Source organism: Chamaea fasciata, unplaced genomic scaffold (assembly GCF_029207755.1).
Source record: "Chamaea fasciata isolate MVZ Bird 193981 ecotype frontalis unplaced genomic scaffold, bChaFas1.0.hap1 SCAF_2, whole genome shotgun sequence".
Classification (NCBI taxonomy): Eukaryota; Metazoa; Chordata; class Aves; order Passeriformes; family Sylviidae; genus Chamaea; species Chamaea fasciata.
Window position 1 is genome coordinate 30,301,371 of NW_027094087.1, and position 27,314 is coordinate 30,328,684.

A 27,314-nucleotide genomic window follows, 5' to 3' on the forward strand; every position below is an offset into this window, starting at 1 on the left:
ACTTGGGAAGTCATTTTTTCCAGTTCTCTTCTCAGACTACTCAACCATGTCTCATTTGTAAGTAAACAAAGACCTCATTAAAAATAAGATGCCATGAATCCCTGAAAGACAGTCCTTATTTTGTAACAACAACTTGAACTTTTGGGACACAATCCAAAATCCACTGCTGTGGTACTCTGGCAGCACTTACCTCCTGTCCTGTAGCTACATCTATTGCTGTGTAAACTGTACCTGAGGCTCTAAAATAAAAAAATAAAAATAAAAACAAACACACAAAAAAAAAAAAACCAAAAAACAGAGAAAAGAAAAACAAAATCATTTATTAGTGTCTCAAAATAAAAGTGATATCTTAACACATGCCCCTTCCCACTTGTCTCTCTGAAGTGCTCTCAATGTCATTCCTTTACATGCAATAATTCTAGTGGTAAACATCATCTGAAATATTTCTGAGACAAGGCTGTTGTTGAGGCAGAAGCCAGAGGATTTACAGGGAGAAAAGCTCCTAAAAAGGGATGCTATGGTCATCCATCCAAACCCTTGCTGCTAAACCAGCAAACTGTAGGACAGTGAGTTTATTCCATTTCAAGTGGCATGACCACATTATCCTGGCTTAGAGAATGCCCAACACAACAGAGCAACAGGATCAGCTGAAGTAAACATATGGGGCATTTGTAGTGAGGCAAACAGGAGTTTGAGCCTCAGCACATAGACCTGACTGCAGATCTGCAGTTTTGCCTCAGTACAGTCTCTCGTACAACCTCTACTTTCCCCCTACCTTGCTTAGAGGGGCACAGCACATGCCTTGAGGGGAGCTGATTCAGAAGCAAATCTGTAAACTGAAGATGGTCTTGCAGTTCTTTCCCTGCTTGTAGCTGTATTTATCAACCCGATCATCTAATGGCATAATTTCTTATATTACAACGCAACTACACAAAAACCCAGTCCCTGTGACTTTGCCAGGAACAGGAGAAGATTTGGGGGGCACGTGGAACCCAGCAAAATAACCAAAAACAAAAAGAAGAAAACAAATGAACAACCAAACAAAATAAACTTTCCAAAGTATCCCCAGCAACATTTCCAGCAAGCTAACTTAGCCTTGTTGCAGTGTTTTTTTCTTAGCATAAGGAAATGCAAGGTTTAGGACAGAGGAGAAGCACATACTAACCCCTGTCCAATCTTCTCAAAATTTGTGTACTTCTTTTTCGGATCACCCACACTCACGATACTTCCTACAAAAAACAAAAACCAAGAGGATTTTCTTCAAGTCCTTTTTTCATACAGCTATAAGAACTAGCTGTAAGAAGAGCTCCATCCACCACAGCAGGCTCTGTCTCATGAACCACTCATCAGAAATCCAGAGGCACATGGACACCAAGGAAGTGTTCAGTTATTTATTCACATACAGCAGCAGCATCGCCCTGTACCAGGAACTTCCCTTCAGAAATTATGGGATACAGACATTAAGAATATTCAATCTTCGCTGGCAGTCATTACTAGGTGCAGGATGTAGATACACAGGCCTAACACATGGAAAAACAATTACTTGTTGGAAACCTGCTATTTAAAGTCACTCCCAGCTTCAACTCCCTGGATGATCTAAGATGCCCCTGGACTGCAATGTCTCTGAATTTGGAGGCTGGGCTCTCAATCATCTTGGAGGCAACAGCCTGTTATAAAACTAGTCAAAGATTTCCTTACACCATGACAAATTGTAGCAGGGAAAAAAAAAAAAATATATATTTATGGTGTTTTCATATCAGCACAACCACAACCATTTACTGACCCAGTGAAGGTAGAGACACCCTTCAGAGCCAAACCTCCCCTGGCCTTTCCTGGGCAATGCTCAGCTGCTCTTCCAGGAACCTGACAGTCACCAAAGGTTTTAGCAGCAGCTACCAGCAGCCCTCTGGTTTTGGAGATCAACCTGAGACCACCTCAGCTCATTCTCCCAAAACCAAAAGAAAGTGCCTTCCTCAAAGGGAAAAGCACTTTGCCTGGTGTTCCACAGCACGGGGCTGCAAGTGGCTGCAAACTTTAACTGATATTGATAACTCCCTGATGGCAGGCAAGAATTACACACTTTTTAGGGTGAAGGAACCAGAGCCAGCAATTTCTAGAGCTCAGCTGGGAGCCAGTCTCCTCTCTAACAGCACCAGGGTGGCTAATAGGATCAAGGGATGCAGAGCGGCATCTGAGTTGGTGTTTGCAAGTCACCGAAGCTGCCAACATATGGTGCTGCTCTCACAGGGTCTGGGGCTGAGCCTTAACAGATGTGTACTGGCAAAGAAACTGCTCGTGGTCATTAAGCCAAGAAATCCAGTAGCAAGCAGAGCTAGAGCAGGCTATTTTCAGCAATGGAGAGCAGCCAAACCCAGAGGGTTTAGGACAGAGAGAGGCAGAAGTAAGGAATATCACCCATGTTTGGAGAGGAGGGCAGGAAGAGAAATCTGGCTTTCCAAAACTCACTCTACAATTACAGAAGCAATGCTGTCTTGACCTGAGGACTGGTATTTCTAAACAAATATTCAGAAATTTTCCCTCAAAGCCTAACACAGGCTACAAGCTCTGACTGCAAATCTTTCCCCAAGGCCAGGACTAGACAGAATGCTGTGGGGACAAGTGGCAGTTGCCAGTTTTGCCCTGTTTAATGCTGTTAACTTTAAAATGGGGGGGTGTTTCCTACCTTCCAAAAAGTCGGGTCAGGATTCATTAATGTTTGCACCAATGCTGTGTTTCTGCTGAGAGGCAGAGATTGAGCAGCCTCCTTTTAACCTTTGCATGCATCTAGCACATCTGTAGAACGTGTCAATATATTTTTGCTTTACAGTTTTAATAATTTTAGTTACATTTCAAACTAAAATGTCAAAAGGCTGCTTGTCTGCACAAGTACAGCTCCGTTGCCCTCAGTGGAAAGACATTTTTACTTAGATTAAGACTAAAGATTAGAACTTCATAACATTTTTCTGACTAGTCCAAATATAGAAGCTGACACCTGGAGCAAGCAAGGTGTCAGAAGGTACATCTGCCTCCCAACACTCCCAAAAGTAGCACTTGCACTTCTCTGCATGACTGAAGTGGGTGTATTTTTATTAGAATAGCACTTTTTTTTTTCCTGCCACAGTTGCTGCTCACCCTACCTGGTCACAAAAATGTCTTGAATGCTTAATGGTACAAAGATCCTGCTGATTGAGTGAGTGAAGTTGGTGTTTTGAAACAATGGGTACGAATTTTTCCAATAACAAGCAGCTCCAGTTAATAAGCCATCAGGTTAATTTAGGCTTTATTTAGAGAAATGAGTTATTCAGATACCATTTACTTATTTTAATTTTTTTTAAAGTAATATCCTCAGTTTAAGTAAACATCTAACTAGACTCTTATTCCTAAAATACAGACAAATATACCCTCAAACCAAAGAGGCCAGAGGTGCTTATCACAGAGGTGCTAACAGAAGTCAAGTCAACTGACAAGCAAGGTATGGACGTAACTAATACAGGACTAGCAGTTCAACGAATTAGAAATGCTCTACTCTAATAAAACCTGGCCCAGGCTGAGGATAGCAGTCAATTCCATGAAAGAGCTGGTTCAGCTGCTGGATATGCCACAGCACAACCCAAAACCACCAGGCAGCAGAGGAGCACTTGCACTGAAGGTAGGAACTGTTAAAGACATGAGGACACAAGTGAGAGACTTGATGAATTTTTCTCAGAAAAAACCCACCAATTTGGCTAGCCACAAAATGTTAAAGCACTTAAAAATAACCAAGTCACTTTACACCATGATGCTGTGGAAGGCAAACTTGGGAATGCATTAATTTTCTCTCCATCTTTTAGACACCTTATGTCTAGCATTGCAATATAATCATTCATGCTTCAGAGCTACAGGATAAGATGTGGAATGATCTCAGACTTCACAGTTAAATAGATGTTATTTGCTCAGGGCTTGTTCTGCAGAGCCTGAGGATCTTTAACTCCCTGGGGACTTCAGCCAGCATCACAGGTGCTCAGCTTGAATTCAAGCTCACCCCTTACATCTGCCCCCAGTTTTGTGTCGTGACTGTGTGCCCATGTCTTCGGTAAGGGATCACTAAATTGGGAAACATTTCAGCTTATTGACATTCTGAGAAACCAAGACAGCAGGACCTGGAATTTAACTTTTTTAAAGAACAAGGACATACTTAATTTTTCCAGTATCTCTTCATCTGACATTTTTGGCTTTTTCTTTTGCTTCTCTGTGTTCCTGACCAGCATGTCAGGTGCTGTTGTGCTGTTTTCCGAGGGAGAAGAAATGGGAGAGGTGGCCACGTCTCTGGTAGGCGGAGGAAGGGGGTCTATCACCGAGCGGGTGTATATCTAATTTTGTTGAGAAAAACACACAAGTCAGGTGAAGATAAACACTTCTATTCATCTTGTTATTGTTGTTGCCAGGGATGCATTTCTATAGCTGCTTTGTTAGCAACTAACATCACTAATCAAGGACTTATCCCCCCCACAACTTGGCAGGTGACAACACTAAGGTACTCTGACAGAAGGAATGGCTCCCACTGCCCCCCTCCTGCTCCCAAGAAGGGCTCAGCATCAATCCATGCAGAGTCAGTCAAGGCCTGACTATGACTGCAGCAGGGCAGGCTGAACAAAGAATTTCTGCTCACAGATTTGGTGTGTTCAGGTCGCGGAGCTATCACAGGGGGTGGAGCTGCATCATCTTCATCATCCTCATCTTCAGACACTGAGGGCACTGCAGGGGTCTCAGAGACAGCCTTCACATTCTGCATGGAGTTACACAAATAGCAAAAATCAAAACCCAATCACAAGTTATAAACAAAATCACAAACACTGGATTAAGCTCCTAACAGAGATTACACTGAAGCAAGTGCAGAAAAACAATAATCAGAACAAGCTGGTGAGTTACAGTGTCTGAAAAATTCAAAACTCAAAGTTCCTGGGTCTTCATAGGAAACAGATGTGCAGTCCAGCACTGCCTGACACAACCATTCAGACAGAGCTCCTCATCTGCCTGAGTGACACCAATACTCTTCCCAAGGGCCTGAGCAGACCTGGGTTCTCTCACTGCTTTCCCAATACCCACACAGCTGATCATCAAGTTTTGGGACACTCAAGTTTAGAAATACCTGTCCCTAATTCATACTGTTTCTTAAGGTTTGTTGCTTGCCTCAAACCCTGACCATTCAGTAGGAAGATTTCAGACTTTAAATGCTAGAATTTGCATCAAAGTCTTAATGCTTTCTCCAAAAGTCAGGAAGTCAAGTTAACATTGCCTCTGGTATTGTGATTGAGAACTAAATAATTAATGTGAGATTTTGGAAGAAGAATCTGGCAAAATACTTCCAAATATCTTTTAAAATTACTTCCTCACATTAAAAATTATGGAAAAAATAGGAAGAATTATTTTGTTTAAAAATAGTTTTATAAGTGGTTAAAAATTATCTGGAATTTTCTGCAATACTGTGATTAGGAAGAGTAGCTTTTAAACTTATACATTTGAAACTGGATTTGAAGTTCATTACATTCCTTACACTATAAACATTTCAGAATAAACTTGGTGAGGTCTTCAACCCACTAGACCAGTTCCGTTTGAGCATCATCACTTCCCTAAGAGTGGCAGGAGAAAAGCATTTAAGTCCTCAGAAAGAGGGGAAAGCAACACAGTATTTCACTAAGCCTAAAATACTTGATGTCACCATCATCCTGACAAAAAAAACTGTCAAAATGCACTTGACATAACACAAAAGCCTAGCTTGTTAAAAGCATCAGGAAAACCTGTGTACTGGGAGCTTCCTGAATATCCCCAAAATTAAAGGTTACCCAATGCCCTCCCTCAGGCTCTCTCAGTAGACTGGTAACTACTGCTTTTATCAGGATTTACTTAAAATTACAACCTCAGATACTGAAACTTCTGAGGACTGACATACAATGACATGTAATAATGAACACTGGCAGAAATATTTTCCTTTTCTTTTTACAGAGAGTCCTAAATGATCAGATCTGAATAACCTGCTTTTGGAAGGGATCACAGTAAGCCAGTTCTAGGTAATGATATAGCCATGAGAAAACAAGACATAAGGGAATTGTGGGCTTTTATGAACCATCTTAAAATGAAAGTTTTTTCCTTCCATCTCACAGGCACATACAGAAATGTATCATGTCCCCTAACAAAGCAAATAGGAGTGGTGCCTGCCCTGGCAAGGGCTGAGTAAAGGTCAAGCAGAGAGAAGGAAAACCTTTTATTTCCCGTTCTGCTAGAGATTAGTCTGGTTAATCAACATTAGCTTTGGCAAATCAAACCTTGCAGATTAGTAAATAAACTTTGCTATGTCACAGATGTTTATAGAGATGTAAAACTTGATAGCAGCATGGTTATTAAATTCTAGGTATAGGCAAAGACCAACTTCTATGAAAACAGAGCTATTTCTACTAATTAATTCACTAATTTCTATTCACTAATGCACTCTTCACTAAAAATCCTACTTACATCTGCTTTATTCCCCACCAGTTGGGAAGAAAAGTGAAAGGAGCATGCCTGTTGGAGCATGCCTGTTTTATAAACATGTACACACTAAAGAAATACATATGGCTCAGATTTTAAAATACTAAGCAAACTACAAGTTTACATGTAATTAACTACTTTTTGCAAGTTTTTTAATCCCCAAACTTGAGACAGGCTTACCAATGTATTAGATGAATTGTAATCCTCTGCTGATTTATCTGAAAGACAGATAATAATGAGTTATAAATGCAGCAACAGTGGGGAGAGGAGCAAGAGGAGCAAGGGACAAGCTCTCTTCAGAAAAGGCAGGAAAAAAAGGATGCTCCCAAACTTAGCTCCCTAACTCTAGCTTCCCAGAACCAGCTGCACCCCACAAGATTTAGGAACAGAGGGTAAATAAATGCAGACAAACGCAGGAGTCACAAATCTCTGCAGCAGAAGGATGGAACTGCCCAGAGCAAAACCTGAATGAATATTGTCCTCCATCCACGTACACAAAATATTATCAATGGACTAAGTCCCCAGCAGAGGAACTGCAGTTGACTCCTGACTGCAAAATTTTCAGTCTCAGCCACCTAAATTTCCTGGAATAGCACAGAGGACCCCACAAGTCAACTGATGGGCTTCTCATTTGACTATCCAGGCACATATGGGGAATATTTGTGCTTTTATCCCCACTTGGAGCCCTCCTAATTAGCACCAGATCTGGTGACATGGTTCTATTCTCCTAAAAGAACCAGAGTAGGGGTTAATATTTAGAAAGGGAAGGATTTGCAGTTGAAAGGAAAAGGAGTGGTGGTTACAGATGTCCTTCAGAGGGCCGATAACCCATAGAAAGAGGCACAAAACCTTGGCAGTTTTGCCTTTTAGAGGAACCCAGCCAGCAATTTTCAAACACCCAGGCAGCTGAGGCATATTCCTCAACCATGGCACATGGGAGCAGAGAGACTCTCACCCCAAGTTCACAAAAAGCAACACCCACACCCACCCTGCAAACTGAAACTGGTGCAAAATTTAGCTGCCTGTTTTCTCCAGGGAGACTTTCATCAGGGGGAACCCAGGCCCAGCAGCCTGGGATCTGCCTTCCAAATGCTGGCTGTGAGCATCAGAAAAAGTATGTGTTTGGGAGGCTCAGCCAGCTGACTGACCTCCTCTTTTGCAGCTATGCTGGGCATCCAGATTAACAGAGCACCATTTTAAAGGAAGAAGGGTGCTTGAGCAGCAAGAAAATCTCATTCACATTTTCCTAGAAAAGAGAGACCTACTTGTTGAATAAACAAATTAAACCCCACATGGCCTGACCATGGAGAGCTGTAGCAGCCACATGAGACCACCACCATGTACCTGTGAAACTCATGTACTTCTGGCTGTTGGAGATCTTCTTGGAGTTGTAAAACTCCAACACATCCAGCACTGCCTGGGGGTTCTTCTTCTGCTCGGACTTGGTGATGTTCGAAGTCTGCAGCAGACGTGCCCATTGCTCTGGCATTCCCTGTGAGAAGAGGCAACTTGTTAACACACAGCTGGCCTTATGGGCACAAAACAAAAGCCCACTGCAACAGTTCTGCCCCTGCTTTTGGAGTTACACAGTACTGTGAGAGAAATAGGGAGAAAAGAGGACATAAGAGGAGAGGAAAGAAAAAGAGGTGGTGAATTGTGTGCCTCCCTAGCCACTGCCTGTATTATAAATCACACTTGGGCATGCAAATATCACTCTGCTTTTGGGTCTCTGAGTGACTCCCATATCCTCTGCAGACCAAAATTCAAAAACCAGAAAAGAGAAGACCCAATTGCTGCAGTTTGGGAAAAGCCTCAAGAAAAAAAACAAAACACAAAATCCTTTATGCACAGGTATTCACATACGTACTTATACTGGAGAAAGACTACAGAGGTAACGTACACTGCATGGCCTCCAGCACAATGGACATGCAACACTCATTTGGGTCTTCTGGTAGCACTAGAGCTCTTTGGTAACAGCAGTGTGGGGCCCTTTGTAACCAGAGCTGGGAAAGCAGAGGTCTTAACTTCACATCTGAAGCTCAGAATTTCATTGTAGGGACATCATTTCAGCGAGAAAATAAACACACCTGGAGAGCAGCCAGACTTGTGCCTTTCCTCACCAGCAGGGATGACACTTTGTATGCACAAAGTGGCAGAGATTGGGATCCATGAGCAATGAAGTTATCCTCCCTGTTCAAAAGGATGGCTGGCTACACCCCTCAGGTAATGCCCCACTAGTACACGTGGGGGTAACCTGGGCAAGTGTAGAGGCTGCCATGCAAAACACACATGTACACATGGTTCAGGGTAGGGGAATAAAGTCCCTGAAAAAGCAGCATAATACAGACAGGCAGAAACACCTTGTTCACAAACAACTTCTGCTGCCAGAAAATACTTTCTCATAACCAAAATAAGAATGAAAATATGATGATGATGAAACACAACCCTGTCTTTACAGTATTTTGTATGTCAATAAATGAAAAAAACCCCACCACACATAAAAGCATCTGACATTTAGCCTTAGGGCAGCACATACATGTTCCGTCCTAAATAGTTGTACACAGCTGTGTGCCTCCCAAAGGAAAACTCTCAGAGCCGCACTTGGGGGACACAGGCTATGCCATAGACCTCTTTCAGCTCTAGACAAGGAAGGGAGGGGAAGAGATGGGAAGGTAGAAGAGATATACCATGTTTAGCTGACCACAACAGCCAAAAAACCAGGAAAGCAAAAGTTTGCTGGCTGTCTGAGCTCCTGGGATGTGCCAAGTTTGACAGCCTCTCAGCATGAATTAGTGGGTAACCTCTGCAGATGTGTTTCAAATGAGATCAAAGTACATGATGGTAATAGCCCTTCCAGCATTAATATATAAAAGATTAATGGGCCCTGGCTCCTCCTAGCAATAAACTAAACCACACAGTTCTCTTTTCCTTCAGATTCACTTACTGTGAATTCTCCTGTGACTGCATCAAACCCCACATGAATTGTGTGCTCAAAGTCTGAAGGGAGGGAGATCTCTGGCCTCTCTTTCTCTTTCTTCTTATTGGCTGCAAGAGACAAAAACAACAACAATTTTAAAAATCCATACATGCATCAAGAATTAAAATCTCCCCAATAGCTTCTAATTCACCTACACAATCACTCCCCAGCTTTTGCTAGTCATAAGATTTCAATCTGAAGCAGACAAACAGCAAGTTTAAGAACTTCCTTTCCACACTGAAGAACAGCCACAGCGAGTGGGCAACAGAAATAAAAGTCCTGTAACACAGGACAAACATAAAAGAAGGAAACTGATATTTTCAGTATGTACAGTATCAACTAGTGTATCTAGACTCAACTGCATGAAAGCTATTTACCTAAAATATCCACTCAAACTTACACAGGTCAGAGTCAAAAGCCTCTATAGGGGCAACAAGTAGAAGCCAGTCAGTTTTGAACACTTTTTTATTTGTTGTTTTAAGCAACTTAAAAAAACCCCCCAATATTATATGCTTTTAAATATACACTGGCCTCTCATACAAAGCCAGGAACAAAATTAACTACAAATACTGCTTAGAAATTGCTTTCTTTATCCTATTTCCTTAAAAGTTAATGAAGAAACCTAAATATAATGTGGGATTCTGCAATAAAATCTTATGAGCAAAAGCACTTTTTTTTTTTTTCTCATAAAATGAACTAAAGATGGTTTTAATAACCAGCTTTGAAGACAGGAGCAAGATGGCAGAATCTGGCAGGTGAGGAGAAGTCATAAAGAAACAGAGAAGGAAATATATAAAAGCAGATGAACCTTGCAAATTTTAAACTGAGGTCTTCAAACAAGATTATCATTATGCATTGGATTAAGTTCATCCATATTCATTATGTATTAAGGACTCCACCTTCCCTTTAATATTTATTGTATTCAAGAAATTGAGATTAGTTTAAGGAAGAACCATATTCTAGTTGGCTTTGCTGCTGCTTGCAGTTATAAAATCAGTGAATCCAGGAGAAGGTGAGCAAACCACTTACATTTCCCAGCTGCTCCCCTTTTTTATCCAAAGCCAAACAGAATTAGTTTTGTGGCTGATATTCCCCAGTGCACTTTTGGCAACATGAATGCCAAACCCCAGGTATTTGAGGAGCCTGCAAGGCTAACATTCAGTGTAGCAATTATTTAAGACACTGCTGTGGTTGGTTGTGTCGAGAGGCTCAGGGCTGGCCCCAAAGGACTGAATCCCATTTTCTTCAGCACCAGCTCTGGCACTTCTCTCTGTATGACTGCAGAGCTACAATTGTACAGAGTAATTTTGGAGAAAGAAAAGAATCAGATGCTCCATTTGGGACACGAAGATGGAACAGACTGTTTTTGATCCCTCTTTTCAAACAAAGGGAATGGAGGAAGCTGAGTCGCAGAGGAGTGACAGAGTTGCCAAGGGGAAAAGAGCCATGCTGGAGGAGCCATCCCTGAGAGGGGAGCGAGGAGGAGACAGGAGCAGCTGCTGGTGAGCAGATGGTGAGCATCTGCAGCACAGAGGCTGCTGCACGCACTAGCCCTGGATGGAAACTGAGAGGCAGAGGTGCAGGGAGTGCCATCAGAGGCACCATATTCCACAGGTCTGCCTACAGGATCAGGCCACCCTTCCAAACCAAAGACTGAGCTGCCATCTCAGCCTAGACGCCCGTTGCTCAGGCAAGGAAGAAGAGGAAACCTCTACCAGCACCACTGTGTAAGAGTTCCGCATGGACAATGAACATCTACACATGGACACCCACAGGGTGGCTGCCACAGTAGAGTTGAACATATTCCTAAAAAAGTTTAAGGGCATTCAATTGTTATCCAGAAGTCTTAGGTGTATTTTCATTCCTACATTCAGGCAGATCTGATAGATCTAGAAGCCTAAACAATATTAAACCGTTAATAACACAATTCCTTTTGTAAGCAAATATTTACGTCATAGCAGGTGGTATAAGTGAAAAAGAACTAAAGAGAAAGGCACCCCCAATCTTGCTGAACACTTAATGGCCCTTTAAAGTTATTGCATTATCCTTGCAATGAGCTAAGAAGACTCGAAGAATCTTAATTTAAAAAAATACAAAAGAGAAATAATATATTTAAGATGGCCTACCTACCACCACCAAAGGCTTTATTCCCACAAACACCTCATCACCTACTCATTCACAACCTTCCATGTTCAATGCTGTTACAAGAGCCTCCAATAAATTTTCCTTACAATGTTCTGGCAACTTGACCTGCAACTGTGAAGCACGATGTCTGACCACTCAGTGAGGCCATCCTGAAGCCCACTGAGATGAGAAAAGTCTTCACCACTGCTGACATGGAGTAAAGTGCTCCCAGTCACCATGGAAAGGACTCCTGGTTACTGCACACTGTCACCTTGTGGGTAAAATCTTGCCTCTGTTCAAAGGTGCAGCTGAGCTCAGCAAAGTTCAAAGGAGATAAATGTGCCCCATTCAAGCCAGACTGATACCCTCAGTTAGGAACTGATGAGTCCCCTGAGCCCAGGAAAATTCAAAATATTCACAGGTCCTGCTGAGAGCAACGAGTCACACAAGCTCTGCATCCCATTGGGCAGGACCCATCCAGTATTAAGCCAACAGGTTTTTTAAATACCAGGTTTGTGCTTTAAGCTTGGACAGAGGAAATCAGGACTACAAATTACATCCTAAATTTTGCAGGCAGAGCACAACACCTCCGGAGCTGCCTGGCAAGGGGTATAACTCAATGCAAGTGTGCAAACATGCATGAGGCCTTGAATTTATGCCCCATGTGTCCCTTACACAACACCTCTGTTCATGTGCAGGGGTAGCATAGATTTGCTCAAAATTACTTTCCTCTAACTGAATGGAAACAAACTTCCCTTTTAGCTCAGCCAAACTAGAAAATAGCACCCAAATTATTTCAGGCACAAACCAAGGAGAAGTGTCTGAACACTGAAGAATTTCTCTACATTTAAGCAGCATGACACACTAGGAATTTAGCTGTAATCATGAGACTAGAAGAAGTTTTCATAACATAGAAATCAACTAATTTGAAGTGAAGGTGACAGTGTTAAAGGAATTTTTTGCTCAACAGGAATTAGAGGACAGAAGCAACCATTCTCATTTGGGCAGGTGTATTGCAACAGAAGGCTCTGCTGGGCTTGGCTAAACAAAAATCTCTCATGTCTTGAAGCATCTGCCATGTTGGCCAATCTTCAGTAAACATAGGCAGCTTCAGATCAGTCGCAGTCTGTCTGCTAAATTTCCCCAAACCTTCATTTTTCTCCTTGTTCATAGTTCTCCTTCATAAAAAAGTTCAAACTAGCATTTCAGGTTCTACTTCTTTCACTCTTTTGCAAGTTTCAGGTGATTTCTTTGATCTCTGAAACAGTTGATCCTAGAGACTTAAAAACTCCTCTCCCTTAAGTAAGTCGACACAAAAATCCTGCAGCGTTTTTAGGATTCACACTCATAATGGAAAGTTCTAACCCAGACCTGGCAGACTTTTAACATTGAGTTCACAGGTTTCTGGACTGCAGGTTCAAAACGCCACATTTGTAAAACAATCCAAAGTTGCCAAAAGTATCAGATAAGAATACTAATAATGAATGCCACATTCATTTTGTTGAAAATGATCCACCACCTTGCTTATTTAAATTAGTAAAGCTATCATTTCAATTAGTCCTTTCACTAATAAAAATTAGGAGGCAGCCTCACTTCTGAATCCCAGGGAGTTGAAGATATTTAGTCCTGACTTTAGCTACCCAGCTCTTAGAAACCATTGCAATACAGAAAAAGTCAATGTATTACGAAGAGGAACTCCAAAAAAATAGGTCAGATATAAAAAGAAACCAGCACATATTAGGGGATGAAGACTTTTTTTTTTTTTTTTTTTTTTGCATCACTTCAAAAGATTCATAAGAGAGAAGGTTTTTTTAAAATATCCTCATCCTAAAAATTAGAATTTCATGTACAGTTCACAGTTCCTATCTCTTTTTCCATCTGTTACAGTCCCTTGAACATGAAAACCTCCTTCAGTTCACAAGAAATATGCAAGAATTTTCAGTGACAGATTGTTCTTAAAAGCAAGTAGCCAATGCCTGACCCAGACATTAGAACAGAGTAAATGGCCATGAGGCAAAATACAACAGGTCTAGTAGGATATTGCATGTTAGTCTTGCATAACTCAAATCAGTTGCTTTTTTAAACAACAAAACAAGCAAAAGACCACCCTCTGCTCTTCACCAATTGCCAATGCCAGCTTTATTGGCCAGCGTGTAATTGGCACAAAAACATATGATTTTCAAGACCATTATGGACAAGTCAGGCTGGGAAGTAACAGAGCTAGTCCCAGTTTTCAGGGACACTGTTCTCATGATTTATCAGAAAGGTAAAATAAATTTTAAAAAAACTACAAGAAGGGGGGCCTAAAAGATACCTGCAGAGGGATTTTGACAAGGGCATGGAGTGATAAGACAAGAGTGATTGGATTAAAAACTGACAGCAGGTTTAGATTAGACATTAGGAAAGAAATTCCTCATTATGAGAGTGGTGAGCCACGGGCATAGGTTGCCCAGAGAAGCTGTGAATGCCCCATCCTTGGACGTGCTCAAGGCCAGCCTGGAGGGGCTCTGAGGAACCCAGTCTGGTGCAAGATATCCCTGCCTATGACAGGAGAGTTGGAACAAGATGATCCTTAAGGTCCTTTCCAACCCAAGTAATTCTAGCACTCTATGAACTTATGAAAAAAAGTGAGATGGATTAAATGTTACAGGATTAATCACTAGAAAAAAGCATATCTACGGACTGTACCTAAGGCACCCCAAAATTACCAAGACAGATGTACAGGAAAAAAACATTTTCTAAAACCTCAACCATCACTAAGCATCAAGTGCTTGACTATGTTCAAGCAGAGCAATGTTCAGACAGAACATTTATTAGAAAAGATAAAATACTGTACTTTTATCTCCTGGCAAAATAGATCGGTAAAATCGATCCTTCCTCTTCTTTTCTTCTGGATTGGGAGGCAGAGGTTTTGAGCCATGGTTTAAAGTCCCGGGATCTTTGCTTCCCGATCCAATCATAGTGCTGGTATTTCTCATTGGGGGAGCAGGTGGTTTGTCTTCTGTTTCCACTCCATTGTTAGACATCTTCAGTTGGGGAGGCCGTCACTGGGAATTGGAAAAGAAAATAAGTTAGAAGCCGTAATTATTTATTTATTGTAGACTAGAATCACAAACTATCAAGTAAATCATAAGCAGGTATTTGCAGATGGACCTGCAACCTCTGCAATCATTAACCCAGCACTGCTGCATTCACCAGTAACCATATGCCCAAGTGCCACATCCACAGGGTTTTTGAGCACTTCCAGGGATAATGATAGCAACACAAAACCAGCATAAAAATTTGTGTCAGCAAAACAAATTCTACCCGAGATCCAAATTTTTTTCAAGCATTAGAGCTATTGATCACTGAGAAAAGCTTGTTTCAGGATACAACCAATTTTCAAGGAAACCATTGAGCAGAAGTGCAGGGTGGGAAGGTAAATGTGAGGTAGCAAAGAGTAAGGATACTCGAGAGGAGCCAACAAGTTGCTGAGTTGGTAATACCTCTCAGATCCATGCTAGTTCTCCTAAAAACTGTGTCAAAAGGTTTGCATCAGTCTCCAGCACACCACGATATAGAGACTGAAGCCTGTACTCAGAGTTTTGATGCGGCTGCTCAGGCTCCTCTGCTAAAAAGCTGCTGAGTGGGTTGAGAGACAGAGGTGGCCGGGAAGCCCTGAGCTGTACCCACATCACCTCAGATGCAGTTCCACAGCCCTCGATTGTGCCGAGCCAGCCCTGGCCTTTCTGCAGTAACAGCACACCTCAGGAGCAACCCCAACTCCCAGGAAGTTGATTGTATTTTGTTCTGTTGAGAGGGTCAAACAAAACTAGATCCCCAACACACACTTAAATCCATAAGTAAATAATCCCTGCTGTGCAGATTTAAAGACGGAAGCTTGGGAACAGGGTAATAGATTATTCAGCAACAACTAACTTGTTCCACCCAAATGAGATCAGTATTACTCCGGGCACAGCCCGGCTGCAGCAGGATCCTTCTGGAAACCGGAATTCATCTGCACTATGTTTTCTTTCAAAAGTAAGTTGGGAGTTAACTGCTGAATAAAGACCAAAGTGGGAACAGTTTCTGTTTGGGTGGAAAAAGCAATTCAACAGCTTTACCAATTTCACAAGCAGTAAGAGAAGATGTTTCACTCAGGGAGAATTACAGGGTGGCAGAAAGTCAGAAGCTGTTTGCTCTCTGCAAGTAAGAAGTCTAGTTACAAAGTTGAGATCGCTGCTGACTGCCAGGGAGCTGCTTTCCACTGGCTGGACTCAGTGTGACACTGAGTCACACTGCAAACAGATCCCACAGTCCTATAGCCACACAGCACCCAGCCAGCCTTCAAAGTCTTCTTCAGCCAAACTACTGATCCTCAGTGTAACTGGCAAGATTTGGACCCAGAGCACACTGCTCTTGCTGCTGTGGGGAACTGAGGCAGGGAAACACTGCTCACAGAAGTCACTCAGCAGCAATGTGCCAGATTTTGCCAAGAGCAGAGTTTCCCTGTTGCCAGCCTGCAGCTTCACCTTCGCTTCCACTTGATTGATTCCCAGTTTCTTCACAGTCACCCTTAAATGGAAGGATTGGCAGTGTTGTACAGCCTATAAAGCTTTGGGCAAGACTTCACACACTGGGAATTTTCTAAAAGGTCTGACCCTAGCCCCATTTTCCTTCCAATATAGCTGTGCAATGAAATATTAAATGACAGACTAGCATTTGGGGATTGATTTTAATGGTGGGACAGCTTTGGCATTTGGGAGGGGTGGGGGGAAATTATCTGTGCACTTTTCTGGGTGTGTCCTTGCATGTGCCCTGTGCATGTCCCACCACTCATGCTTCAGCCTCATGCCATTCCTGGGTATAGAAAAGAACTAAGTGACAGCTGGAGTGCCAGCCATGAAGTGGTTGGTGCTAATGAATACTCTCCCTGCCTAAGCAGTGGAAAAAAAGTCTAAGCTAAAACCCAATGGATAATTTTGGCAGCCACTGCTGCACGTGTATCTTGTGGAACATGAAGATACTGAGGCCTTCCTGATGGGCCTTGCACATCTCAGCGTCAGTGGCTGGAACTGAACTGGCACAGCTAAACCACTTGAAACAACATAAGTAGCAGTGTCCCACAAGAGATGCATTCCCTGCTTTGATCTTATTTAACCATGAGAAAGCAATCTGCCATGAATCTGCTAGGAAAATACTGCAAACAGGGAAGCAGAAGGAAAAGGAATGTTAGCAGCCCTGTGCCTGCCAAACAGACCTCCCCAGGAGTGGCACCTCATTTGCTGCTCCAACACCCTGGTTTACCCCCATGGGGGGTTTGAATAAAGGTGCATCCAAAGATTCCCCCATCAGCCAGACTTCCTGGAGCTGCAGGCATGGCTGGATAGAGACTGACTCACTTCAGGGTCCCTCTCCTACTGAGCAGAGAGGTCAGTATACCTGCTGTCAGAGGCACAAAACTAAGCAGGGGACAGCGTAAAGTTTACTAAGTTGGGGAATGGATGCAACATCAGCCCGAAATAGAGCAGTATGTGGCTCCAGGCTGGAGAAAAAGAAATGAGAAGAAGAATAAAAAAAACCCAACCCAGATTACAGGCAGAGGCTGGCCTAGTGTTGGGAGAAAGAAAAAGAACATGAGGAAAAACCTCAAAAAAAAAAAAATAGTGTAAGAAAAATCTCTGGATGTCAAGCGTCCTTCCCTCTCAGTTCCACCAGTGCAAAACCCCAGGGACATCTGCTCTCAGTTTCCTCAATATAAGAAAGCTTTTCAAAATCCCTCAGTCAGAAAGTATAGCGCACAAGTGAAATACTGTTTTACCGCAGGGATAGAAACTGACAGTACAAGCTCTTGTTTATCTTACATTATTCCCTGAAAGAGCAAGTAACTGCTGAGAAGTTACATAGTTTTACAAACAATATTGTTTCACACCTATTTGATAACTGCACCTTTGCTGCAGGCAAAGCCTATAGTGCACCCTCTCATTTTCCCTCCATCACTCAAGCTCATAGTCCTTTCTCTTCATCCAAGTCTTATGTTTGGAGTTACATGAGCTGTTTGGAGATGGGGGCGGTGAGGGAAATCCCTTGATCCACAAAACCAAGAGACTGGTTCCACAGAAGTTATCCCCTGTCATCACAGCACTAGAGGGTTCCCAAAAGCCTTGTGCTATTGTATATTTAAAGGGGAAACCGAAAACCTGTTTAAGTGAATCCTGCCTCAGCAATACAGAGGTCAAACGCAACATCATTATACTTTCAACTTCTATTGGTTTCCAAGTGGGCACATGAACCCCTGCCCTGACAGAATTATACCCCCAAGTCAAAGCTGAGAGCCCAGAGCCCTGCCAAGTGCTTACAGAGTTAGCCATTTCCCGCACTGCAGCCCAGCTGGCTGTGCAAATTCTGTTCTAAAATAACCTCCTGGCAATTCACATGTAAGCAGGCTTTAAACAAACCCCCTCATGTAGGCGCTGCTCAAATTCAGAGCACCCGGCAGTCGCTTCCCCAGCCGGCAGAACATCAGCGCCAGGCCACTGAAATGAGTCACTCTGCTCGGCACAGTCCATTCCAACAGGAATGAATGCAAGGCATCACTGCACTGAGTTATTTCCTTCTTCACACCAGCACGACTCTGCCTTGAGAAATCCATCTTAGGTTTCCACGGCGTGATTAAGTGAAGAGTGGAAGCAATGAAACAGCACATGAACTTTTCAACCAGAGTCAGATGAGGGAATACATTTTAGCTGCAGACACAATTATTCTCAACTATTATATATATTAAAATACCGGCACTCAAACCAAACTCCGTAGACACCACTAGGAAGGCATAGCTGTAATGTAGAACTATTGTTCCTGCGGACATTTGGGAGTACTGAAAGTTTGAGTTGTTTCAGCACACAGTAATCGTGAAAAGTTTTATTACATACTGCAATCTGTGACTGCTGTAGTCAAGTTATGGTTGCCTTCAATGCACCCCTGTCCCTCCCCATCAACTTTTGCAGCCCATTAGCTACATATCATTGCCCCAGACTCAACAGCAAACCTGACAAACTCTTCTTTTACACCTACAAAACACTTCTGCAGACAAGAAAGAGAGAGACAGAAGACAGAACAAGCAGTACTGAACAGAAAACAGCACCCACAGGTGCCAAGGGCAGCATCCAAGAGCTCAGAGTACATTCACACATGTGAAGATCCATGCAGATCTGCTGATCTTTGCTAAGAAGATATAACACAAAGTCACAGAATCATAAAGGTTTGAAAAGACATCTAAGATCATAAAGTCCAAGCATTAACTCAGCACCTTTGTGTTAATCACTAAATCACACTCAAGTGCCACATCTACATGCCTTGGAAATCATGGAGTTTATGCCTAAACTACAGGCATAAACTGTAGTACAGGCACAGCCTCCTGAGAGATTCACCTCATAGAGTGGGACCCAGAGGTAGGTGGGACATTCTGACCCTACTGTAGCACACACACAGAAAAAAAGAAGAAAGAGAAAGAAAAAAGAAAAAAGCAGAAAAAAGAGAGAACAAAGACCCTCTATCTATGTCATTTTTCCTTCCACTTAAGCACATAATTTCAAACCTGGAGCTCCACGCTGAACTCTTAAGTTTCTATGAGGCTGCTTGTGTTCTCTTTGCATTCCTTAGCAAGACAGACAGATGACTGATTGCTAAAACAGAAAGCAATTAAAAAGTCAGAAAGGCTGAAACCTACGCTACAGTAGATGCCATACAGATAACTACGTCCAATGCATACTAATTGCAGGAGTCAACACGAAAACTCATAAAAGAGCCATCTATAATTCATGCAGTCTGGCAAGAGAGTAGCTGTAAGTTACTCTCTACAACTTACAGATGAATAAACTATATTAAACAAGACGGGGAGGAGGAAGATGCTCAGCAACTGCTCTTTCCTCTCTGCCTACTACCAGAAGGAAATCTCACATTTTTCCAAGGCACTAGTATTCTGTTGTTGGCAGGGTGAGGAAAGGGTGTCTTGCCCACAAAAAAAATTGAGAGACAGTCTTAACCTTAAATCAAGCTGATTCTGATCAGAACAAGTGTTTTACCTCTGCACCAGAATCCCTGCATCCTTCCGCCCCATGGCTAGAAATTGCTTGTGCACACCGTTAACATCTCCTCCTTCCCCCTCACACTGCCCTGGTGAGAAAGAGCACAGGCTGTGCCCTGCTCTGTTCAAACACATTGCAAGCAGCAGATTCCCTCCCTGTGTGTCACGCTTCCATGCAAATCCCAGCAGAAAAAGTAACATCAGAGTTTACCAGCTGGGTTTCCACACAGGATGAAAAGACAGTCATTGGTTTTTTATTACTTTACGTGGGACTAAGTCTCAAACACCAGTCTCACACTGAAGGAAAGACACCCCACGCGTTCCACCTGAAAAAGAGGCAAGAGATGTCCTCTTCCTCCACCAACAGCAGATGGGACCTGGAACACATGCTGTCACAAAAAAGGCAGCTGCAACACACACACACACACCAAGGGAGGACAGACAGATCACCGCATTTAGAGGTGATTAAAAAAACCCTCAGAAACTGTAACATGGAGCTGTTCCCCCAGCCAGTTCCTGCACATCTGAGCTCTGTGCAAATGTGCCAATTAAACCAAAAAAGTCAAGGACCAGCAAAGCACCAGCCCAGACCCGACATTTACATGTAAACTACAACAAAAACAAAACAAAATCAAAAACAAGCAAAAAAACAAATACCCCCCAACAAACCAAACAACAGGTTTGCGTAATGTTTATATAAATAATTACAAAACAGCAATGCTTGCTGATGTCTTTTTAGAACTTACCTGTTAGACCCCTACAGGTACTGCCAACACCTCAAGATGCAGATGAGATTGCTCACGTAAATGAGAATAATCATTCAACATCAGTATACACGCAGAAGAGAATGCATCCACTGCTACAGCTCGTGTGGGTGGGTGTGATAAGGGGGAAGGGAGACACTCTCATGGCAGATGGCCAACTACCAGTTGCAGTCTTACTCCACTGCCAACATTATTTCCATAGTGCCAGACACAAAGAATGACTGACCACTTACAACTCAACAGGAAAAGCTGGACAATTCCATGGCTTGGAATTTTAAAAGCCAGAAGTCTGGACGGTCCTCTAAAAAAAAAGCTTTTAGTTCAACCCCAACAGTTCGGGCTAAATGCAAGAACTGCCAGGTGGGATTCCCTGTCCCAGATTTTGCAGGAGGATGTGGACATCACTGCAGTGGGCAGGAGAGCTGCAAAATCTCTCCCTGGGCAGATATCCATGCTAACCCATCCTACCACACAGATAAGCTTCTGAAGAAGAACAGACTAATTATAACCACTCGATTCCTAGCAACAGAGTTCTCCTTTCATTCAAGTTAAGGAAGCTTCTTTTCTGTTTTGCTTGAAAGAATCAAGACCCAATGCTCACCAGGTTCCACAGTGTGGGCCTATGCATGGCCACTGTGACAGTAACCCAGGCACACTGATGGTTTCAGAAGCGCTGAGGCAGGTCAAGCCCTTTTGACCACATTTGGCTTGAATCCAAAACCACAGGGAGGCAATGCCAGCTTAAATTGCCGTGTTTAGACTTGGCTTCAGCTGTTGCACAAATAAATGGTCCTGTCAAACAATAACCATTTCACAATCAATGCCAGCTACGCCCAAGTACCTGAAACACATCTAGAATTGCCCTTACTTGTGCTCCAGTACTCAAGCTTGGACAACTGCAGAGCTCAGCTGTGGCTGATCCCATCCCTGGGCATTTTGACCAAGCATTTACGCACTTTTAACAGCGCTTTTAAACAGCCCGAGAGAAATAAATTGCATCCATATTCAAGGAGGGGAAAAAAAAAAATCCAAGCTGCGACAGAAAGAACCAAGAGTATCATTTTTAAAAGCTCTCAGCCCACAAATCATCCTCCTTGTTTCCTCATCTCCAGAAGTGCTGCCTCCCCTCCCCCAGCTACATGCCTGAACAAGCAAGTTCGCTGTTGCAGATGTCAGGCCAGGCTCCCTTTTCCAGCACAGCACTGAGCAGCCTTGGCTCCGGTTCCGCTTTAGCTCACAGGAGGGCAGGGCTTCAACCACACAAGTCAAAGTAGTCACTGGAGTCGGAGCTTGCTAAGCAGGGTGGGAAAAATAAAGGCCTCTTATGTTAAAGCATATCCAAAGCCCATATAAGCAGGCTTCCTGGAGGAAATCTGTGCTCCAGAGGAAATGACTAGACGCAGCATAAAGAGAATATATTAATGCACACTGTAAAACCCACCCCCACTACTCTTGCCTAAGTTACTTGGCTCAGAGTCCTGACTACACATTAGCGGCAACAGCAACTGAGAGCAGCCGAGTCATTAATCATTCTTCCATTCAAAGGTTTCCAATGCAGAAGATGGACATAGAGCACAGGGCTCAGAATTAAGCCCTGCTATTTCCTAATGTGGAATAATTCCCAGTACAATGTATTCACACTTTAAATACGTGTAAGCATTTGCAAAAACTCCACCTCTTTATATCCAGAGATCTGTCATTTAGCAATAGGGTTGGAGGTAAGAAGCATATACAAAAACGAGAACATTATCAGATCAAGTCAACAAAATCCCAAATGCACAGAGGATGCCATGCAATGGTTAGCAAAAAGCCATAGTACGTAAATAGATGAAACCTATAAAAGCCGAGTTTTTTCTGAGATGAAGAAACACCAAGACACAGAGACCTGCACGGAGGAAACCAATGTTCTTAAGAGCAAAACTCATTCAACTCCTTTGCTGCTGGGAAAGTAAAGAGCAAGAAGACAACCCAATTAGAGTCAGTGAATGAAACCATCCAAGACTCTCAATTAGACTGAGGGGAAAATGCCACAACAGTTCAGTGCTAATTGGAAATGCAAACATTTATCATCAGAGTAGTGCTTGCTCCTGTGTATAGCACCATTGTGCTCACTGCAGCTAATGACAGTAGGAAGCCCAGTGCTCCATAGTATTTATGTAATGACTGGCAAAGCTGTCACATTCCCTTAATTGCTAGCCAGGATTTTCATGCTGGCAGTAGTCTTCAATTAAATAAAATCACAAAGATTGGTTCAGTTTCATGTTGCTTTGTTAAAAGTTTTGGTTCTTTAAAACTGGGGAAAGAGGGAGAATGAATAGTTCTCCAAAGACAGGGTAAGCTCTGAATCAAATATGAGGTTTTTTGTAGACAAACTGAATTTAGAGATAAGCACCATCAAAACCCCAGCGCTGCAAGAACTAATTTAATATCAGTAAAGACAAGCAATTTGAGAACTGCACATAAATCCGCTTCAGGTTTGCCATGATTACTCCTTCAAGTGCGATACATGAAATGCTCTATGAGCAGTTCACTTTCAAGGCAAAATGAAAAAGCCTAAGGTGGCTTATGGTTTCTTCCGTAATTAAACTGTCACAGTAGTCTTCTTTGCTGCAAGAACATCACCTCTGTGTGTATAATTATATGCTATCTAGCAAAACTCCCTATTCTACCCGCTTTATGATTCCGGAACATGAGGAGCCATAGTGGCAAGGTCTCACATCCCTAGACTTCCTTACTTGTACCAAATGCACTGCAGAGCACTAACTAGTCCATTAAGAATCATCATCATCATTTAATTTAATGAGCAGCAGTTTGTTTTTAGGAAGCACCATCAAGCCTTTTATCACATCATTTACTCAGATTCCAATCATACTTACTGTATGTCAGTAGAGAAAAGAAAGCTCTGTAGGACTGGCACAAAGGAACTGCTGTTTCTGCAATATATTACGACCAAGTCTGCATTAGCGCTCAGTTAAATAAAGCCCATGAGCCAAGTGAACTATTTTTACTCCACTGAACAAAAGGAAATATAGCAACATCATTTATTACAGTGGCAGGCTCATTTAAAGACACTGTGTAATTAGGAGTAGGAGTTAATTGCAAGGCTAGATATAGCAAGCAAGGTTTTCCTCAACATCTTTGAGCAAGGTTTTTCTGGGGCACAGATCTTCTTACCCTCTGTTCTTGCTACAACGACCTAGGCAGCTTTCAGTAGGATGCATGGATCTTCACTGCTACCTATTTAAAACTCATTCTTTCTCAAGAAGCAGCAACACTTTAGCCATAAAATCCAACCCAGAGGAGACTGACTGAGCTCCCATTCACAGCCCTGTCAGCATCTGGAGCAAGTGACTTGCCTATTTCCATCCAATTCCCAGTGGAAAAGCATCTACATCATACAATTAGCCACAATATGAACTGCAAATTCAGCAGAATTGGGATTTCACTGATGGATGGATTGCCAGTATGCATGTTTTATTCATCTCAAGACTGCTTTGTCAGGTTGTTGTTTGTCCTCTGTGTACTCAAAATGCTAAAAATCTTTTAATGGTCACTACGGGACAGACAAGAAGCTCTATAGACAAAGTTGTACCTTTGCTAAGTGGTAGCTAAAGCCCAACAGATTTCCAAAATGAAGACAACAATCACAGAGAGACGCTCTAGGAAGGTGCATGAGTTAAGGCATTTTGTTCAGTACAGTATTTCCTCCCATTGTTTTAAGTCACCTTGCTCAAGTCCCTACAGCTACTTCCTCCTAAGGCCACCAGCTTTAGAATTAGGAGAGCACAGCACGCAGCAAGTCTGGGTGCAGTTTTCTCATCACTCTCCCCTAATTTCAGCAATTAAGAGTCAAGAATGTTCACAGCAGGCTGTCATAGAGATATGGTACCTACCCACAAGCCAAAGTTTTCTCAGTGTTTTGGTCACACAAACCCAGCACTCACCTCAGGTTACCTGACCACACTCCCTCTCTCCTATCTAAGGCAAGAGAGTAAAAAATAATACTTTAAATTCCGTAACTAGCACACCATAACCTCTCACCTTTTCAGTAACAGCTCGGTTTGCTAAAAAACCTCAAGATACGACCAGGGCAGTCAGTTTTGGAAACAGCTATTGCACAGCTCTCAAGAAATCCCAGGCTTGGTCCCTGAGCACACCTAGGAGCAATGCATGGGGATACCCTTTCCAAACCAATTTTCCCCCTTCACTTTATGCCATTTACACTTGTCTCAGGTAAGTGCTGCCTTCCTCTTTACTAACAATACATACTCATTTCGTGGCACAACCTGCACTTAACTCCATCTTTCCTGGTCTTACACTCATTGCAGAGGGATTCAGTGAAGTAAAACACACTTGCCGTGGGAAAGGAGATCTTTCAAATCAATCTACAACAGAGCATGACCACAACAGAGCTTAACTGAACTGTCCCCTTTGCAAGTATGAGGTTGCTTCTTCCACTCTTTCCAGCTGTTTCTTTTGGCCCAAGTTTTTATGGGATCATAGAAAAGGCTTGGATTGGAACGGACATTAAAAATCAACTTAGTCCAGCCCCTCTGCCATGTGCAGCAATTCCTTCCATCAGATCAGGTTGCTCAGGGCCCCACACAACTTTTTGTTCCATTCCTGGTTATTCTTGTACTGCTGGTATTTGCAGGTGCTGATTCACAGCCTCCCAACAGACGTACGTTTGGCTGCTTTTATTTCTAAGAAAAATATCTTCAGGCTGGAAATAACTCGTTTTCCTGTGAATACTCTTCAGTGTACATCTAGTTCTATCTGAGGAGCTTAAATATTCTACATTGACAAAAGTTTTGTCAGTCTCTGCTACTCTATTAAAATGTTACAAAACAGACATCTAAACTTGAGGCCTGCTACTTTGTAAGGTCCCTTTTAGCTTTCAAAACAGAAATTGGATTTGAACCTTATATATATATTTTTAAATTTACAGCATGATTTGAATTTAATCCCCCTAGGTGAAACATCCCCAGACGGTTTCAGTGTATGAAGATAATTAAAAATCTGCAAAAAGATAATGCTTTATTTCTGACAAAATTTAACCAAGATATCTTAAACAGAAGTAGTCAAATCCCAAACCATGACTTATTTTAAAATGGGCTCTCAAAAAGTAGTCCTAAGCAAATAAGCCCATAATTCTGTCATTGTAGTATCTTGTGTTGCCAGCAGACAACTTCCATCTTAGAGCTGAGATGATGTATTGTCTCCAACCCCTGGTCCACTCCTAACCTTTGCTCCTAACCTTTTCTTCCCCACGGAGCATCTGTACTCTGGGTATTTCCCTGGAGATTCATTAACTGCTTCTTCTCAAAGGCTGAGATTATTGGCATTTTTCTCCAACTACATTTCTAACCATTTAAAAGACCTGTCAGGACAGAGAAATAAATACATACCAAAAAAATAACAATTCATCCATCTCTCTGTCAAGACATCACAATAAAGGGAAGACCTAAGTTTTGGCTAATGCCTTTAAAGACCATTTTCTATCTATCTTGTACGCCCGTAAATCATTTTACATAGCATTCCACACCCTCGTTTAATTCCAGTATCCCAAGGGAGAAGGTGGATTAGAATATTGGTATCTTTAATTTAGGAGGCAATTAGACTAACAACAACAAAGCAGCGCTGTATGTATGCTCAAAACAATCTAGTTAGAATTCTATTTTAATTAAAAATCAGTAAAATAATCCCATTATGCCGAGAATTGCTTGAGGCATGGTTCCAATCCAGCACATCTTTTTATTTACTATTTTAGTTCCACATAGAGAAAGTGATTGAAATAACACTGCAGACTACCAGAATGGTCCTTTCTGTACAGCAAATTCCTCTTCCAGTTAGAGAGCTTGGGAAGATATAGAAATAAATGTTCCAATGTCAGCCAGCAACTTGGTAAGCCACTTAATAAAATAAACAAATTTTATTTTATAAAATAAAAGCAGCCTACATCTCAGGCCACTGTGACCAGCAGGTAGAAGAAGGGGATTCTCCACTACTGCTGCACTGTCCTGGGTTGAAGTATATTCTATCACCATCTTCATGAACTGTTGAAACCAGGTGAGGCAGGGATCCCTGCCTCTTCCACTCTGGCTTATCTTCTGTTAATGGGCCCATCAGCACCTTTGCTACACAGCTCACAGATAACCCCCTCCTGGACTATCTCCTGTTAATGGGCCCATCAGGCCTTATCACATGACTCACCATCCCACTGTGAGATGCTCCGCCCAGAGGGAGGAACCAAGGATTCCAGCCTGGATATAAGCTGAGACTCTGAATACCAGAGGGGCGCTTAGCCACTGGATTCCCAGAGGACCCGAGCTACCAGACCTTTCTACAGGATCACTGCTTCAGAAAGACCACCTCATCTGGACTGCTTCCATCACTCCGCTCAGGTTGCATTTTGACTCTGTCAGTGGTCTTTTGTATTATTGCATCTATTTTATTTTACTTTCTTTCCTTTCTTCCTATTAAATTGTATCTCTGACTTGGAGCCTCTCATTTGTTTAGCTTTCAAACCACTACATGCACTCTGGTGAGACCCCACCTGGAGTGCTGCATCCTGCTCTGGGGACCCCAGTATAAGAGGGACATGGACCTGCTGGAGCAAAACTATAAGAGATCAGGAAAATGCTCAAGGGCCAGAGCACCTCTGCTATGCAGACAGGCTAAGAAAGCTGGGATTGTTCAGCCTAGAGAAGGGAAGGCTCCACAGAGATTTTAGAGCACCTTCCAGTACATAAAGGGGCTAAAAGAGAGCTGGAGAGAGACTTTGGACCAGGGCATGGAGTTACAGGGCGAGAGGGAATGGCCGTAAGACAGAAAGACAAGTTTACATTAGATACTAGGAATAAATTCTTTCCTGTGAGGGTGG

The 27,314-nt window shown here is 42.5% G+C and overlaps 1 protein-coding gene across 7 annotated transcripts in view; it reads right to left on the reverse strand.

Moving 5' to 3' along the window:
* PAK1 (p21 (RAC1) activated kinase 1) overlaps positions 1 to 27,314 on the reverse strand; it is a 103,298-nt gene that overhangs the window by 18,950 nt on the left and 57,034 nt on the right. For 6 of the 7 annotated variants that reach the window (XM_066175564.1, XM_066175567.1, XM_066175566.1 and 3 more), the window contains 8 exons: positions 14,442 to 14,652; positions 9,449 to 9,549; positions 7,849 to 7,996; positions 6,685 to 6,722; positions 4,649 to 4,765; positions 4,175 to 4,349; positions 1,166 to 1,229; positions 191 to 239 (listed from right to left, as the gene is read on the reverse strand). In XM_066175564.1, the coding sequence (XP_066031661.1) occupies positions 191 to 239; positions 1,166 to 1,229; positions 4,175 to 4,349; positions 4,649 to 4,765; positions 6,685 to 6,722; positions 7,849 to 7,996; positions 9,449 to 9,549; positions 14,442 to 14,631 (882 nt within the window). In that variant the 5' untranslated portion in view covers positions 14,632 to 14,652. Of the gene's footprint in view, positions 1 to 190; positions 240 to 1,165; positions 1,230 to 4,174; positions 4,350 to 4,648; positions 4,766 to 6,684; positions 6,723 to 7,848; positions 7,997 to 9,448; positions 9,550 to 14,441; positions 14,653 to 21,032; positions 21,103 to 27,314 lie in introns of those variants that run through there. The other variant, XM_066175568.1, reaches the window with a different exon arrangement.